This window comes from Cavia porcellus, unplaced genomic scaffold (assembly GCF_034190915.1).
Source record: "Cavia porcellus strain 051 isolate PalLab524CR breed Dunkin Hartley unplaced genomic scaffold, mCavPor4.1 scaffold_8, whole genome shotgun sequence".
Taxonomy (NCBI): domain Eukaryota; kingdom Metazoa; phylum Chordata; class Mammalia; order Rodentia; family Caviidae; genus Cavia; species Cavia porcellus.
This window is the reverse complement of record NW_026947491.1, coordinates 41,030,054-41,045,023: the sequence shown is the minus strand read 5'-3', so window position 1 is coordinate 41,045,023 and position 14,970 is coordinate 41,030,054. Positions and strand designations below refer to the sequence as shown.

The following is a 14,970-nucleotide window of genomic DNA, read 5'->3' as shown; positions in this document are numbered from 1 at the left end:
AGGTATTGTTTTGCAGCACCTGGCCAGATACACCTAAAGTATCGCTCTTGTCTCCACTGCTCGGAATACCTTCAAAGATGTGATGTTACTTGGCCAAGGTCAGCTGGTCACACAGATTTAAAATCTAAGTCCTGGGTCATTCTACTCTACCATAAGCACCGGGCACCAAGCAAAGATTTTGTGATTAGCTGGGCATGGTGGCTCATGCCTGTAATCCCAGCACTTGGGAGGCTGAGGCAGGAAGATTGTTGCAGGTTCGAGACCAGCCTACGCTACAAAGTCAGCTCAAGGCCGGCCTAAACAGCACAGAGAGACCCTGTTTCAAAAAGAAAAAAAAAAAATAAAAAAAAAAAAATAAAAAAAATAAAAATAAAAGATTCTGTGACTCAAGAAAAAACTAGAACCATTTGGCTTAGCCTTGGATCTCAGAGGACTTCAACGCCTAGGAATTTATCTTACAGATGCACTCTCCCAAGTGAAGAATGGCAAATGACATGTGTTGTTCACTGCAGCAATATTTGTAATAGCAAAAGAAAAAAAAAAGCAAGCACAAAGTCCTGAGCTCAATTCTTTCTTTTTTTTTTTTTTTTTCCTTTTTATTGGTACCGGGGATTGAACTCACGACTGCCTGCTTGCAAGGCAGGCGCTTATGCCGCTGAGCTAAATCCCCAGCCCCTGAGCTCAATTCTTGGTACCAAAAAATAAATAAAAATAAATTCAGTATGTTTTTTCTGAATTTGAATTAGTTAATTCATGCAATCATGTTTGTTTTGTATTTATATAAGTATTTGACTTTCTGACCATTTTTTATTTAAACTCTAAGTTTCATTCTCATTTAACTTTATTTGTTCACTTACTAATACCAGAACATTAAAAAATACTAAAATCTATTAACATGGAAATAATATATCCTTTGGTAACTGTAAAACCTATTTACAGTTAAAAATACATGTATCAGGTAAAGAACTAAAAGCATTTTTTTTCCATTTCAGTTGTGTCTTCAGATAAAAGCAGCATTTATAACTTTTGCTTTATATTTTCTTTTACAAAGGAGCATTATGAAAAAAAGAAAATATAGTGGATATTTGTTGGTGTTCGAAGTTCAACAGTCTGCTGGTGGCTTAATTGTGAAACTGTGAAACTTAATTGTTAACTTTTATTATTTTAGTTCATAACATTACTGTTTTATGAAATGTGATATGTTAAGAACTAATATAATAGGATACTAGAGGGTAATTAATATGCCTTTAATTTCTGATTGAGGAGAAATGAGGGGAGGATATTTGTAACTAAATCAACATTGGAGCAGTATATAGTATTATGAAATGTTACAATATGTTAAAAATAATAAAAAGTTATTTTAAAATTTAAAAAAAAATGGAAAACTATCATTAGGGATTAATTATAACAAATTTATACAATGGAATACTATACAGCGACCTCAGTATTAGAAGGAAAGAATGTATCTAAGTGGCCATCAAAAAGCTTAATCAATTGTATTATTAATTTAATCAATTTAATTGTTCTGGCCACCATCATTAAGGGCCAGTATTCTGAATTCATTGGTCTACAATGGTGATAAAATCATTCTTTGTAGTCAGGCCTGGTGGTAGAGGCCTACGATCCCAACTCTGAGAGGCTAAGGTAGGAGAATCGTAAGTTTGAGCCTACCGTGAAGTCAAACTTTGCAACTCAGTGAGACAGTTTTTTTATTTTGTTTTGTTTTTTGGTCTTTTTGAGAGACAGGGTCTTGCTATACAGTTCAGGTTGACCTTGAGCTCACTTTGTAGCCCAAACTGGTCTTGAACTCACAACAATCCTCTTGTTTCAGTTACCTAAGTGCTGGGATTACAAGCATGCGCCACCACACCTGGCTCAGTGAGACAGTTTTAAACATTTTTTAATTTAAAAAATCAAAAAAAGGGCCAGGGATATAGCTTTGTGTGAAAGCCTGAGATTCATCCCAGCATCCCCCCCCCAACTTCCTTATATCAGTTAATGACCCATGAGTACTGTTTTAGACAAGAAATCCACTGCCATACAGATACAATCCTCACTAGGTGAGAAGATCTCTATAAATGAGACAAGATAAACCCTCATTGTGGTAAGTCTGGTAGCAGGGTTTCCAAGTATATATTGCTCTCCAGAACTTCTCCAGGAGTGTATAGGTTGTTCTCAGATTGATGATCATGTATGCCAGATTTACTAGGTCATTCCTAATCTCAAACAATTTATTCTCTTCCTCCTGTACATACTTTATACTCACAAAACTGTACCCTGGCCTGGGAACACCCTCTGATATGGCATTAGTTTAGGCCCAGGACTCAGCCATTTGGCAGTACTTCCTCCACCATACGCAAGACAGTTTATACAACAACATCCCACTGTGTTACTGATCTGTGTGTCTCAGTGGCCCATATATTTGGGAATGCCTGGGAGTGAACTCAGGGCTTCATGCAGGCACTCTACTGCTGAGCTATGCCTGCAACTCCTATGCCAGTTTATTAGCTACCCAAAGTTTGGAACTGCTTTAGTTATCTGTCTCTCCTTAGCTTTCAGCTCAGTAACTGTATACTGCACCCACTACGCCCACACACTGGTGCTAAGAATGTAAATCTATGCAACTTCATCATGATAAGGAGTACACATATCAATAACCGTATAACCCAGCAATTCCACTCCTAGGAATTTGACTTATAGATGTTCTCTCACAAATGAGGAATGATATTTGTACTGTTCACTGCAGCCATATAATAGCAAAAACCTGAAAAATCATCATTAGGGACTAGTTAAACTGAATAGAACAAATTAATACAGGGCAATACTATGTATCCACTGAGAAAATAGATATCAACATGGAAGGAGGTCTCAGTTGTACACATACTTATATATACTTGTACTAGCGTAAGGAATCTCCAGAGGGTCCTACAAGAAACCTAATAGCGGCTGCTCTATGGCGGGGGACAAACAGTTCAGAGTGTTACATGGGTTTACTTTTCAGTGTAAAACTATTTACACTTTCTTAAAAATGATTTGCACTTAATACTTTTTTTAAAAAACAAAAAGGTAAACAAGGACAATTTTAAAAAGCAAGTTATATGCATAAGATGATCTACATAAGGAGAAAAAACCATGTATTTTTATGTTTAGGTTTTAAGAATTTCTGAACCTAGGGGACTTAACAGTGATTTCTTTTAGGGAGCAGGAAAAGGTTGGAAGGAACTTTTTAACTTGCTTCCATGTTTTTTTTTTGGATACTGGGTATTGAACCTAAAGTCTATCACTAAGCCATACCCCTAGTCTGTATTTAAAAAAATATACTCTGTATTAGTTTTAAAATGGCTATAATTTAGGGATCCAGAAAACACTTGTTCACAATAAAGTCTGCCATTTCCCTCCTAGCTCTGGGGATTGAACCTAGAGCCTTATACATGCTAGACAAGCACTCTACCACTGAGCTATAAACCTTATCCCACTATGCTAATTTAAATTTTACCTATCAGGGTGCATATAAATGACAGGGCTAAACAACTTTTACGTTCCGCTCCTATCTCTAGCCAAGACATCTATAAAGTGGAATAGAAAAGTTAAAGAAAAATGAGTCTTTGAGAGTCAGAGCTAGCTTCCCCAGGACATAGAACTTTCCCTCTCTTGAGAAGCTCAGAGATTATTGGGGGCTGCACAAATCAAACTTAAAACAAACCTGTCTTCTCTTCATTGAAGAAAAGTCAAGTGTGAAGACAGGCATAGTAGTCCTTACCTGTCTCAGGTACTGTACTTAGAAGGCTGAGGCAGGAGGGTCACATTTGAGCTTAGCCTAAGGAGTTTAGCAAGACCCTTTCTCAAAGTGTGTGTGTGTGGGGGGAGAACAAGACAGAGAGAGCGAGTGTGCATGGTGTGTGTGTGGGGGGAATATGAGCGCGCAAGAGTGAGCGTATCACCCCCAATAGTTGCAGAGGTAGCTCAGTAGCAAAGTACCTGCTTGACATTCAGTCCTGTAGGGTATAAGGAAAAAAAAAAAATCAAATGACACGAGAACCTAAATGTATTCATTTGGACACAATTTAAAAAAAAAATAAGCCTTGAGTAGGACATGAGTAGTTCCAACATACATGTGTAGTTCCAACATGGAGGAAGATCATTAGATTTGAGGCCAGATAGGGTTCCATAGTGAATTCAAGCCCAGCCTGGACTACACAGTAAGACTCTATCCCAAACCAAACCAAACCAAACCAAACCAAACCTAACCAAACCTAACCACACCACACCAAGAAATTTGCTGTTGAAGACTATCAAAAGAAAAAAAATTTAAAACCTATATATTTATGTAGATGACATTTATGCTTTGAAAAAAGGTCTAGAAGGGTTGCATGCTAAATTACTGAGTCATTACCCCTGAGGAATGGAATAGGAAGATGGAAAATTTCCTTTTACATTTTTTTATTACTTGGTATTTTAAACACTAATTTTGTAATTCAAAACAAAACAGTAAAAAAAAGCCACATAATTTTCAGTTTTTATGGTTATAAAAAACTTGAGATATTATTCTACAAGATTTTAATTTCAATGTCTAAGGCAGTTTTGACAAATATGTGACTTCTCATTTGGCTGGGTGGTTAAATACAGTCTTGCCTCGATATGGGGATAGACCTCTCAATCCTCCAAGGTCACTTCAATCTCTGGATTTCCTATAAAGTACAGGTAAGCAAGTACAAGGAAAGCAAAGTTTTTTCATGGTACCTATGCAGGCTGATGGTGTTGGACAAATTCCCCAAAATGAGGCAAATGGCTCCTCAGAAGATGGCTTTCCCAATATTCCTTGATTACTGGTTTCTTTACAAAAAACAGGATAAACAGACTGTCTCTCTCTTTGTGTTCAATGAAGCAGATCCCTGGCAGCTAAGCTTCAGCCAAACAGCCAGGGGAAGCCCTGAGGCAGCTAAGTTCTGTACCACTGCCACTTACAGTCTGGGCTGGGGGAACACATGCTGAAGGAAGGAAAGCGCTGCTGCTATTAAGTCATAGAGGCTGGGGGCGGATTGGGATGGAAGGGTCTGGTGCCAGTGCCACCTGCTACATTCTGGAGCTCAATTATACCATTACATTCACTACTACTGTCAAGGGACAGGGGACAAGAGTGCCAATATAACCTTTGGTTGCCTGGGGTAACTGTTGGCAGCCATGGTTTTTCTAAACTGGTAAGTTCTACTTTGCAAAGCCACCATTCTCTATCCCTTCCCACCATGAACAGCTGCATTTGCTTCTGCTGGTTTTCAAATTTTAATTTGGTCCTGAAGCTAAGCAGCAGTGGACAAATGACTTGGGAATCAGACACCCTCATTTGCACAGAACAAACTGTCCGAGTGACTTCTACCCCATGAGGCCCAAAGAAGAACAGATAATGAAACAAACTCACTTGCTGCTGTGAAGCAAATGTGGGAACATTTATACAGTTACTTTTATTTATTCATCTTTAAAGATTGACTGCAGCAATATTTGATGGGTAACAGATTAACACTAATTATACTGCTAAAAATTTCGTTCAGAATGAGGACAAGATTCAGGAAAGGGGGCGAACAACAACAAAAAATCTCCAAACACTGAAACAAAGAAATATGTTTTTACAACTTTTAAAAAACTTTAATTGTATATTAACTTTCTATAGACTTCCTTAGAAAGGTTTGCAGCCTAAGGTTGGCCTAAGGTAACAAGAAACAAGGCTTTGGGCATTTTGAAGAAACTACAGGTTAAGTTATTATGCCAAGCAGGGAACTGAAACCCTGATTCCAAGTGTCAAATCTCAGGCACATTCTGGGACAGAGGCAGATTGTCCAGTGTTTCCTTATGTTCTCTTTTTCACCAATTAACATTCCTCTTTTCTGGCTAACCCAGTACAATATACAATTCCCTGTTGGTCAAACTCTTGTTCAAAGGGGACCTGGCAGGCATCCACACTGCAAAAGTAACAGGTTTATCTCTGACCCATTCCTCCTGAGACAGCCCTGATAGTGGGGGTTTGTTGTGTAAGGCCTCTTTGGGCAGATGGAAGACCTGGTGCAATGGTGCTCACCCTCTGGTGATTCCTGGTAAGAAAAACCAATCTGAATCAGCATATCATTGGGAAAAGTCAAGGGAAAAAACACCTTCCCCTCCAAAAATGATAAAGAAGAAATAAGGAGAGAAGAAACCAAAAATATTTAGAATGGCACAAAAAATGATATGCATAAACTTTTTTGTTATTAAACCTAACTACGTATTTCCTAAAGTCCAGTTATCATGTTGAACTGTGTGGGGTGGAGAAGTATCTGGAATTTCTCTCAAGAGTTCACAGATTTGGGCTGAGAGGTCCGGGGTTTGCGCTGCGGGAGCCCCTTTCTGAATGAGGGTTTAGATGGGCTAGGCTCCACAGTGGCTCCAGTTCCATTGGTCCCTGCAGAATGGGCCTGGCCCTGTTCACTAGTGTTTCCTGGTGTCTGGGATGGAGCACTCTGATACCTGGAACCAGATGAGTACCACGAGCTATTTCTATAACGACCCACACTATCATGTCGTCCTTGATTCGTAGGGTCACTGGACTTCTGCCCTTGTGGCCTGTAGCCTTGTCCTCGTCTGCTCCCCGGTAATACCTATGGATAAAATAATACAGTGTTCAAGATACTTTGGCATTCTGGTCTTAGTTTAGTTTATGAAGTATTCTGAAAGCATAATCCCAGTATCTCACATCTGGAATTCAGAATTTTGTCAGCCAATATGACCTAGCCACTGTATCACACTTAATGAATTTTTCACTTATCTTTCCCTGCCTTCACTCCTAGGTTCTTCTCCAGTAAGAAGTTTACTTCTTTTTAGATGAAAGCTAATATGGAAGATAAAAATTATTTGGGTTGTTACAAGCTCTTAATTGGACATACTTCTTGAATGTTTGAATTTTGTAGATCATAAGGCATTTGTAAAGATAATTGAATATTTGAAATAACAAAATAAGCATCATTATGGTCTGCTTTGGTATATAGCATGAACCAGAGGTTAAACCATGCTTCTGGGACATTTAGTACACTTGCATATTACAATCCAAAAAATATATGGCTTTTGGAATTTCTTTTTTGTTCTCCAATTCCAATGCCAAACCTGTCCTGAAGAATTACTAACAGCACTGACTTGGTGCTATTATTTTTCAAAACAAGGAGAAGAAATTATAGATTATTCTCTTTCTAGTTTGTTCTCTCCCTCAAGGTTCACTTCTTCTACCAACATATTCACATTGAGCTTCTAGGGAATTACACTTTCAGATGCATGCTAGTAAACTGACCACTCCCAGTGTTTGTGTACCTTGAGATGGGTTCACGATTCCCAGTGTGACTAATTACCAAGCAGTATTATTTACAAAAGTGAGGATTAGTGCCAATAAAAAAAAAATCAGCAATTCTTGGCTATAAGAAGTCTAAATTGTCTAGTGCTTTGGAAAACTGTATCAGAAGCTTTCTCAGAAACTATTTGGGGCCGGAGATTGTAAAATAGGTATGGAATAGGAATAGAGGAAGGTAAGACCAGCGTGGTGGTACACACCTGTAATACCAGCATTCAGGAGGCTGAGGCAGGAGAACTGCCATGAGTTTGAGGCCAGCCTGGGTTACATATTGAGTTCCAGACTAGCCTGAACTACATAAAACCCCTGTCTCAAACACCAAAAAAAATTTTTTTTTGTCTTTTTCATTTTTATCGGTACCAGGGATTGAACTCAAGAACGCACACTTGCAAGGCAGGTGCTTATGCCGCTGAGCTAAATCCCCAGCCCAAACAACAAAAATTTAAAAAATTAAAATTAGGCCGGGGGTTTAGCTCAGCAGAGTAAGTGCCTGCTTGGCAAACGTGAGGTTGTGAGTTAAATCTTGGCACCAAAAAATAAATAAATAAATAAATAAAATTTAAAAAATTAAAAAATAAAAAAGAGAGAGAGGGGAAGGTAATACTAAGCTATTATAGTGCTTCCTACTGCCTGATTTGGTATCAGATCCCAGGACTATCTGGGTGCTTTTGATTATTTTAGGCACATTACTGTTCTGTTATGAACAGTAATGATTACACAACAAAAGACCATATATAAAACAATAGCAGGGGTCTGGGGATTTAGCTCAGTGGCATAAGCACCTGCCTTGTAAGCAGGTGGTCGTAAGTTCGATCCCCAGTACCGATTAAAAAATAAAAACCAACAACAATATCAGAGTTTTAGTATGCAGAGGTTGCTAGACTTCTAATATGAAAAATATTTTTCCTGTTCATTAATTTTCCAAATACCCTATCTTCTTAAAGGAGTATCATTTTCCACAAAACACGAGTCACTTAAAACATACATGTTATTCAAAACTCGCTGTAAATGTATATGTACTAAATAAATATGTATTTTACATTTAGTTACATTTACAACTGTGTGTGTGTGTGTATATATATATATATATACTAACATATATATACATATATATATATATGTTAGTACTTAAACTTTGATAATCAGGTGTCCCTTCTCTCACACATTCAGTGTGGAAGCTAAATTACCTCCCGATGAGGCTGGCAGGGTTGGCTGCTGGAGTTTGCTGTTGCTGGAGGAGCTTCTTCTGATGCAGAATTTCTCTTGTTAGCACCTGTAAGGCTGGGAGTAGAGGCACAGGTGGAAGAGGAAGCAGCAGAGGCATCGCTTGGGCCACTCAAGGACACAGATACAACTGAGCTACAATGAGATCTGGTCGAATAGCTGTTTTTTGGGTGAGACACTGAAACAGAAATATAAAGAATATATGGTCATGTGATGGAAAAACAGTGGATAAAGTTTTTCCTATTTCTCCATTTTACAATGAGCAATTTAAGATAAATAACTGTTTACTTGAATAGTTATAATGAAAAACCTATAAAATGAGGGTAGGAAAATCATCCTTCTGCCTTCTTCCTCTGCTGTCTCCAAACTCCCATTTCTTTATAAAGAAATTCTTAGAGACAGGAGAACAATTTAAAATAAAGTTACTCATCACCGCCCTACTTCCACCACCACTGACTAATGACTTCTTGGCATTTCCTACTACAGTACCTAAACTCCGGCTATAGCTTCAGCAGCTAAGTAAGACCGGGAACAATAGTACAAGCCATATGTTCAGTTTCCTATGCAAAGAACATTCTAAAGTACAGACTTTGAGAAGAAAAAGGTAAACAAATCAAATCTTTGCTAAATCCTTTTTTAAAAGTTTGAACAATACAAGGTAAAAATAATCAAGATCAGTTTAATATGAATAAACTAGCCTTTTTTTTTTTTTTTTTTTTTTTTACCGGTACTGGAGATTGAACTCATGATCATGCGCTTGCAAAGGCAGGCGCTTATGCCGCTGAGCTAAATCCCCAGCCCATATAAACTAGTCTTTATAACAAATGTGTATCTTGCCAAATTTCTTTCTGCAAAAATAACCCCCAAACCAAAATATCAATGTTTTGTGTCTAGATGTCTCCCCAAAGCCTCATGCACTTTTAGATGAGGCTTTTTCTGAGGTAGCTGAATCTACAGTTTCTGACTAATTTGGAGTACAATGCTGGGATTAAGGGTACTAGGATTAAGGATACTAGGATTAAGGATGGTGATTGCTGGATCAGTCCACTGATTGGACCGGCACCAGCAGTCTGGATAATATAAAAGGTGTGGAAAGAGGCTTGTCTCCTTTTTTTGCTTTTGTTGTTTTGCTGTTTTTCACCACCATGAGCTATTGCCCCTCTGCCTTGGAGCCAGCCAATACAGACTGAAACCTCTACAAACTGTGAGCTAAACAACCCTTCCCCTTTTTATTTTGAGCATCAGGTATTTTGTCTCAGCAACAAGGAAAGTAACTAAGATACAATCTAAATGAAAAATAGTAGTATTTTCAATTCAAAATGCTGTTAGAATTTAATGGTTTAAAACTACTCCCCAGAATTTTTTTTTTTTTTTTGGCGTGTGTGTGTGTGTGTGTGTGTGTGTGTGTGTGTGTGTGTGTTTTGCTGCTGGGGATCGAACTTATAACCTCTTGTTTGCCGAGCAGGCTCTTACATCGCTGAGCTAAACCTCCGGCCCTCACTTACAGTTTTGTTTTGAACTTTCTGCCTTTTTAAGACAGAGTCTCACTATGCAGTTCAGGCTGGCCCTGAGCTTGCAATGATCCTTGTGCCTCAGCTTCCCAGAATGCTGAGATTACAGCCATGCGCCACCATGTCAGGCTCTTCAGTGTAGTTTTCTAACTTAGGGCTTGACACATACAGGCTTATGCTCTGAACTACATAGCCCCTGTCCCAATGTCTCACTTTGCAGCCAAGTTCAAAGCCTGGCTGCCACAAATTCTCACTCTGAGGCACTTTACCCTTCCCCATCTTTAACGTTATTTAAGGACCCACTAGCCAGGTATGGTGGTGCACGCCTATAATCCTAGCACTCTAGTAGGCTGAAGCTGGAAGATTCCAAATTTAAACCCAGCCTGAGCAACTTAGCAAGACTCTTTCTCAAAATAAAAAAAAAATTAATAAAGAGATGATGATACAGCTTCAATCCTCAGTACCACAAATAGACACACACATGGGCAAAGATACCGATACACAAATGTACATGGATGCACACAAAAGGACTATTATGTGCCAGGTAGGGCAAGTATTGTTATCTCTTATAATCTCCATTTAAAGAGTAAAATGAAGTTCCAAGGTATCAGTGTCCAGGAAAGGATTCAAACTTGGTCTAATTCCAGAGTCCCATGTTCTTTATGGTTACAGACCTTTTAACTCAGAAGAAAATAATAGAAAAAGAGAATTTTGTAACACAGGGAGCTGATAAGTATCCTGGAGTTCAAAGTACATTCAAAGTTACTTTCCATAAAAACAAGACAAGAGTCACTGAGGAGCTCAGTGGTGAGGCCAGCACATCAGTCGCTCATTAACAGTGGACAGCTGTGTGGCCCAGATTGTCTCATCATCTCACCTTGTCCAAATGAATCAATGCTCTTCTTTAGAGTCTCCACATCACAAGTGAACCGGGCTACTCGTCCCAGATCCTCATCATATTTACGTTCACTAACAAAGTGCTGGAGAAAGGGTAAATAATGCTTGCAGGTTAGAAAAACACTGTATAGTGAAATTCAACTTACTATACACTGGTGAAATAGTGTTTTGTTTTTTTTTTTTTTTTTTTTTTTTTGTGAGCAACTTTGAACTCACTATGTAGTCCAGGCTGGCCATGAACTCATGGCGGTCCTCCTGCCTCAGCTTCCTGAGTGCTGGGAGCATACACTACTATGCTTGGCCTAGAAACAGCATTATTTTCCATTTTCTTCTTTCAACTGCTTCAAAGTTTACTAAGTGATTGTCACATTACCAATGTTGGGTGATCAAACAAATTCACTCATTTTCTCAAGGGCCCAAAGATAAGTTTGAAAATATTATGGAATGCTATATGATGGTCAAAGCCCAGTAGGCATAATTAGAAACTGTACAAAAGGAAAGAGGGGAAAAAATTTATAGTAGCAAGCTAGCCTCCCACTATTGGCTATTCTCCATATTGTTGCATTTATAAATGCAGAAGCAGAGGTGGCAAAGATGTTCATAAGCTACGACAATGGTCCTATTTAGATAACTTGTTTGGTATTCTTCAAAGGAACTTCTTTAGGAAATCCATTTCATCTCTTTATAAAGTAGAATTTTATAGTCTTTGAAATAGAAACAATTTATTTAGATGGAAAATCATTCATGTAAAAAGTCAACTTGCAAACAAGGAGCATTTGTGCTGCAAGTGATCTAATCCTTTTGAGCAGACTGAGCTGAGAAGTAATCAAACTATACTACAGAAATAGTGGAACCAGCCAGGTGTGGTGGTGCACACCTGTAATCTCAGCACTTGGGAGGGTGAGGTAGGTGGATCACTGCAAATATGAGGCCAGCCTGGACTACAAAGTGAGCCTGAACTGCACAGTGAGATTCTGTCTCAAAAATACTAACCAAGAAAAAAGAAAAAACAGAGAGAGAGAGAGAGAGAGAGAGAGAGAGAGAGAAAGAGAGAATATAAGAGAGAGAAAGAATAAATAAATTGTGGAACTAGAAACACTATCAGAAATAAAGGACTTCTAGAGTTCTATTTCAATAAAAAATGCCTAAGGTAGCTTAGAATCATTTTTTTTTTTTCAGATGAAACATAAAATAGTTAAGAGCCTAGATATAATTTGGAAGAACTGAAATCCTAAGCACAGTCCTCTTAACTGGGGGTGATGTACTCCCACACTGAATGCATCAGAACCCTTGGGATGCATCCAGAAGTGCTGACAGAGAAAGGAGAGAGAAAAATTATCTCTGGGCCTTGAAGTTCTTAAACTTCTGAGTGTCCTATGGCTAGGAACGCATGTGTACCTCTTATAACAGAGCCTTCAGACACGTAATATCAGTCTGAGATTAATTCTGAAACAAATTCTAGGGTTTGCTGAGCCAAAGACATAATACGAGTGACGGAAATAAAATGATCTGGAAATAAGACATTTAAATTGCATAGCACCCACTTTAGTACACTGAAAACATGCAGAAAAACAGAGCCTTAGTCAGCCTGCAGAATATTTCTAGCAGCTTTTCAGCCACGTGGGAAGAGGAACGGATGAAGCCTATGAGAGCCAGAATTCTCATCTAGTTCCAAAGGGGTTTCTGGTTTCTCCCAGATAACCAAGTGAGATTGACTGGCATCAATAAGAGGAAGACATTCTATAAAATATTGTGATGTTATATAGGGCTGGGTGTGGTGGCATATATCTGTAATCCCAAGCACTCAGGAGGCCGTGTAGGAGGACTGCTGTGAGTTTGAGGTCAACCTTAAGCTAGCTCAAAATAAATAAATAAATAAGTTTTTAAAAAGTATGTGTGTGCGCATATAAGAATTTCACCCCGAAGGCCAGGGATTTAGCTCAGTGGCCTAAATGCCTGCCTGGCAAGCACAAGGTTATGAGTTTTATCCCTGGCACCAAAAAAAAAAAAAAAAAAAGGAGAATTTCACCCTGAAAGATTCTAAGTAAAAAGAGAGGATAGTAACACTCTACAGATTTGTGCTGAACATTGGCTCAGAGTGACAAGAACCGCTGAAATGTCCTAGATGATTTTCCACCTATGTTTATTTTATAAAAGCTGTTTTAAGTCTTTGCAGCAATGTTCCTATCAAATCTGGCAATAAAGCATATGTGTTCAGAAAGATCAGAGGCTAAGGATTCAGGAGTACAAAAGGGCAATTTCCCTTAATACAGCTCACTGCCCATGAACAATTACACCTTCAGTGTCTGTAACTATCTATAACACCCCAACATCTATTGGATTTATATGCTTAGTTTCTGAGGCACTGTTGCTCACATAAGAATGTCAAAGCTATAGAAGTAAGCTGGGTATGTTGTGTACTCTGTAATCTCTTCTGAAAGGCTGAGGCAGGAGGATCACAAATTTCAGTGAAGCCTAGACACCTAATGATTTTGAGATGATGTCTCAAAACAAAAACATTTATAAAAAGGGACAGAGCCAAGGATTTAGCTCAGTGGCACAAGTGCCTGCCTTGTAAGCACGAGGCTGTGAGTAAAAGGATGGAGATGTAGACAGTGTGAAAACTCTGGGTTCAATTTCTAGTATTACAATGAAAATTTTAAATAAATAAATAAATTATGGTATGAATCCTAAATCCCAGTAATCTTTATAGATTATAACATAAACAGTAACTCAAATTGTTAATTTTCCCTATAAAATCAAATTTATAGGTTGGGGATGTAGCTCAGGAGTAGTATGCTTGCCTAGCCTATGTAAGACCTTCGGTTCATTCCCTAACATCCAGAAAAAAAAAAAAAGAAAAAATCAGAATTGACCAACAACTATCATGTATTGAATGCCTGCTATGTGTCAAGCACTTTGCTAGGAACTGGGGAATCAGTGCCTCCTGCCCCTGTGAAATTTAGTGTAGCAGAGAACACAGGTTAATCAATGCATGTCAGACGCCAATTGCTGTGAAAGTCCAGCACAAGGAAGCCAAAAACAGTGAGTAGGTCAAGAGTGCTCAGAGGGAGAAAGGAATGTTTGGGACAGAAAGTGGCTACCACGGACTGGTAACAGGGGAGAACAGGAAATCTTTGTGGCAAGGCCCAGCTGGTGCAGCTGGAACCCAGAAGGGAAAGGGAGTCTGGTATGAAACAAGGATGATGGCAGAACCAGCCCAGGAAGAGCCCTGCAGTCTATGTTAAGAATTTAGTGCATGCTTGTCCTTGTTACTCCAACACTTGGGAGGCTGAGGCAAGAGGATCACTGCAAGTTCAAGGCCAGGCTGGGTACACAGTGAGTTCAAAGCCAGCTTTAACTACACAGTGGCATGCTAAACTCAACCCTCACCCCCAGTAATAAAAGAATTACAGTAAAACACTGCAATTATCCTTAAAACACTGAGAAGTTTGAAGCAGGTTACTATAAGGTGAGGAACAGACAGACAGGTAGGGTGGAGCAGTGGTAAAGTAGATGGAGAGAATGAGGTAAAATCCAAGCAGCAGATGGTGGTAGCTCGATTGTGAAGGTGTTAGTGGAGATGAAGAGAAAAGGTCAGAACTGAAATGTAGTAACAGGTCAAATGGACAGGGTCTGCTGATAGATTTAATGTGGGAAATGGAGAAGCTTCCTAAGGTTTTCAGCTTGGATAACTGGGCAGATAGATGACAGTACCATTTATATAAAGGAAGGGAACCTGGGAAAGGGCCAGGTTTAGAAGGGAAAGATCATGAGTTCAATATATTACATATGGCCATAAGTTATGGAGATTTGCAACTTTAGGGTAAGAAGAAAAGGCAGACAGAAGGAAGTTCTACCTTGATATCAGCTCTCAGCTCAACCAATTGCTCCTCTGACATTCGCACAGCCACGTCAGTCATCTTCTTTAGAAGCTCGGCTTTCTTTTGTCGGCTGAGTAAAATTTCCACT

The 14,970-nt window shown here is 38.8% G+C and overlaps 1 protein-coding gene across 6 annotated transcripts in view; it reads right to left on the bottom strand.

Moving 5' to 3' along the window:
• Positions 1-5,436: 5,436 nt before the first annotated feature.
• The window catches only part of Spats2 (spermatogenesis associated serine rich 2), a 111,908-nt gene continuing 102,374 nt past the window's right edge, over positions 5,437-14,970 (bottom strand). For all 6 annotated transcript variants that reach the window (XM_063254703.1, XM_063254704.1, XM_063254701.1 and 3 more), the window contains 4 exons: positions 14,859-14,968; positions 10,979-11,081; positions 8,554-8,768; positions 5,437-6,626 (listed from right to left, as the gene is read on the bottom strand). In XM_063254703.1, coding sequence (XP_063110773.1) covers positions 6,318-6,626; positions 8,554-8,768; positions 10,979-11,081; positions 14,859-14,968 — 737 coding nt within the window. In that variant the 3' untranslated portion in view covers positions 5,437-6,317. The remainder of the gene's footprint in view (positions 6,627-8,553; positions 8,769-10,978; positions 11,082-14,858; positions 14,969-14,970) is intronic.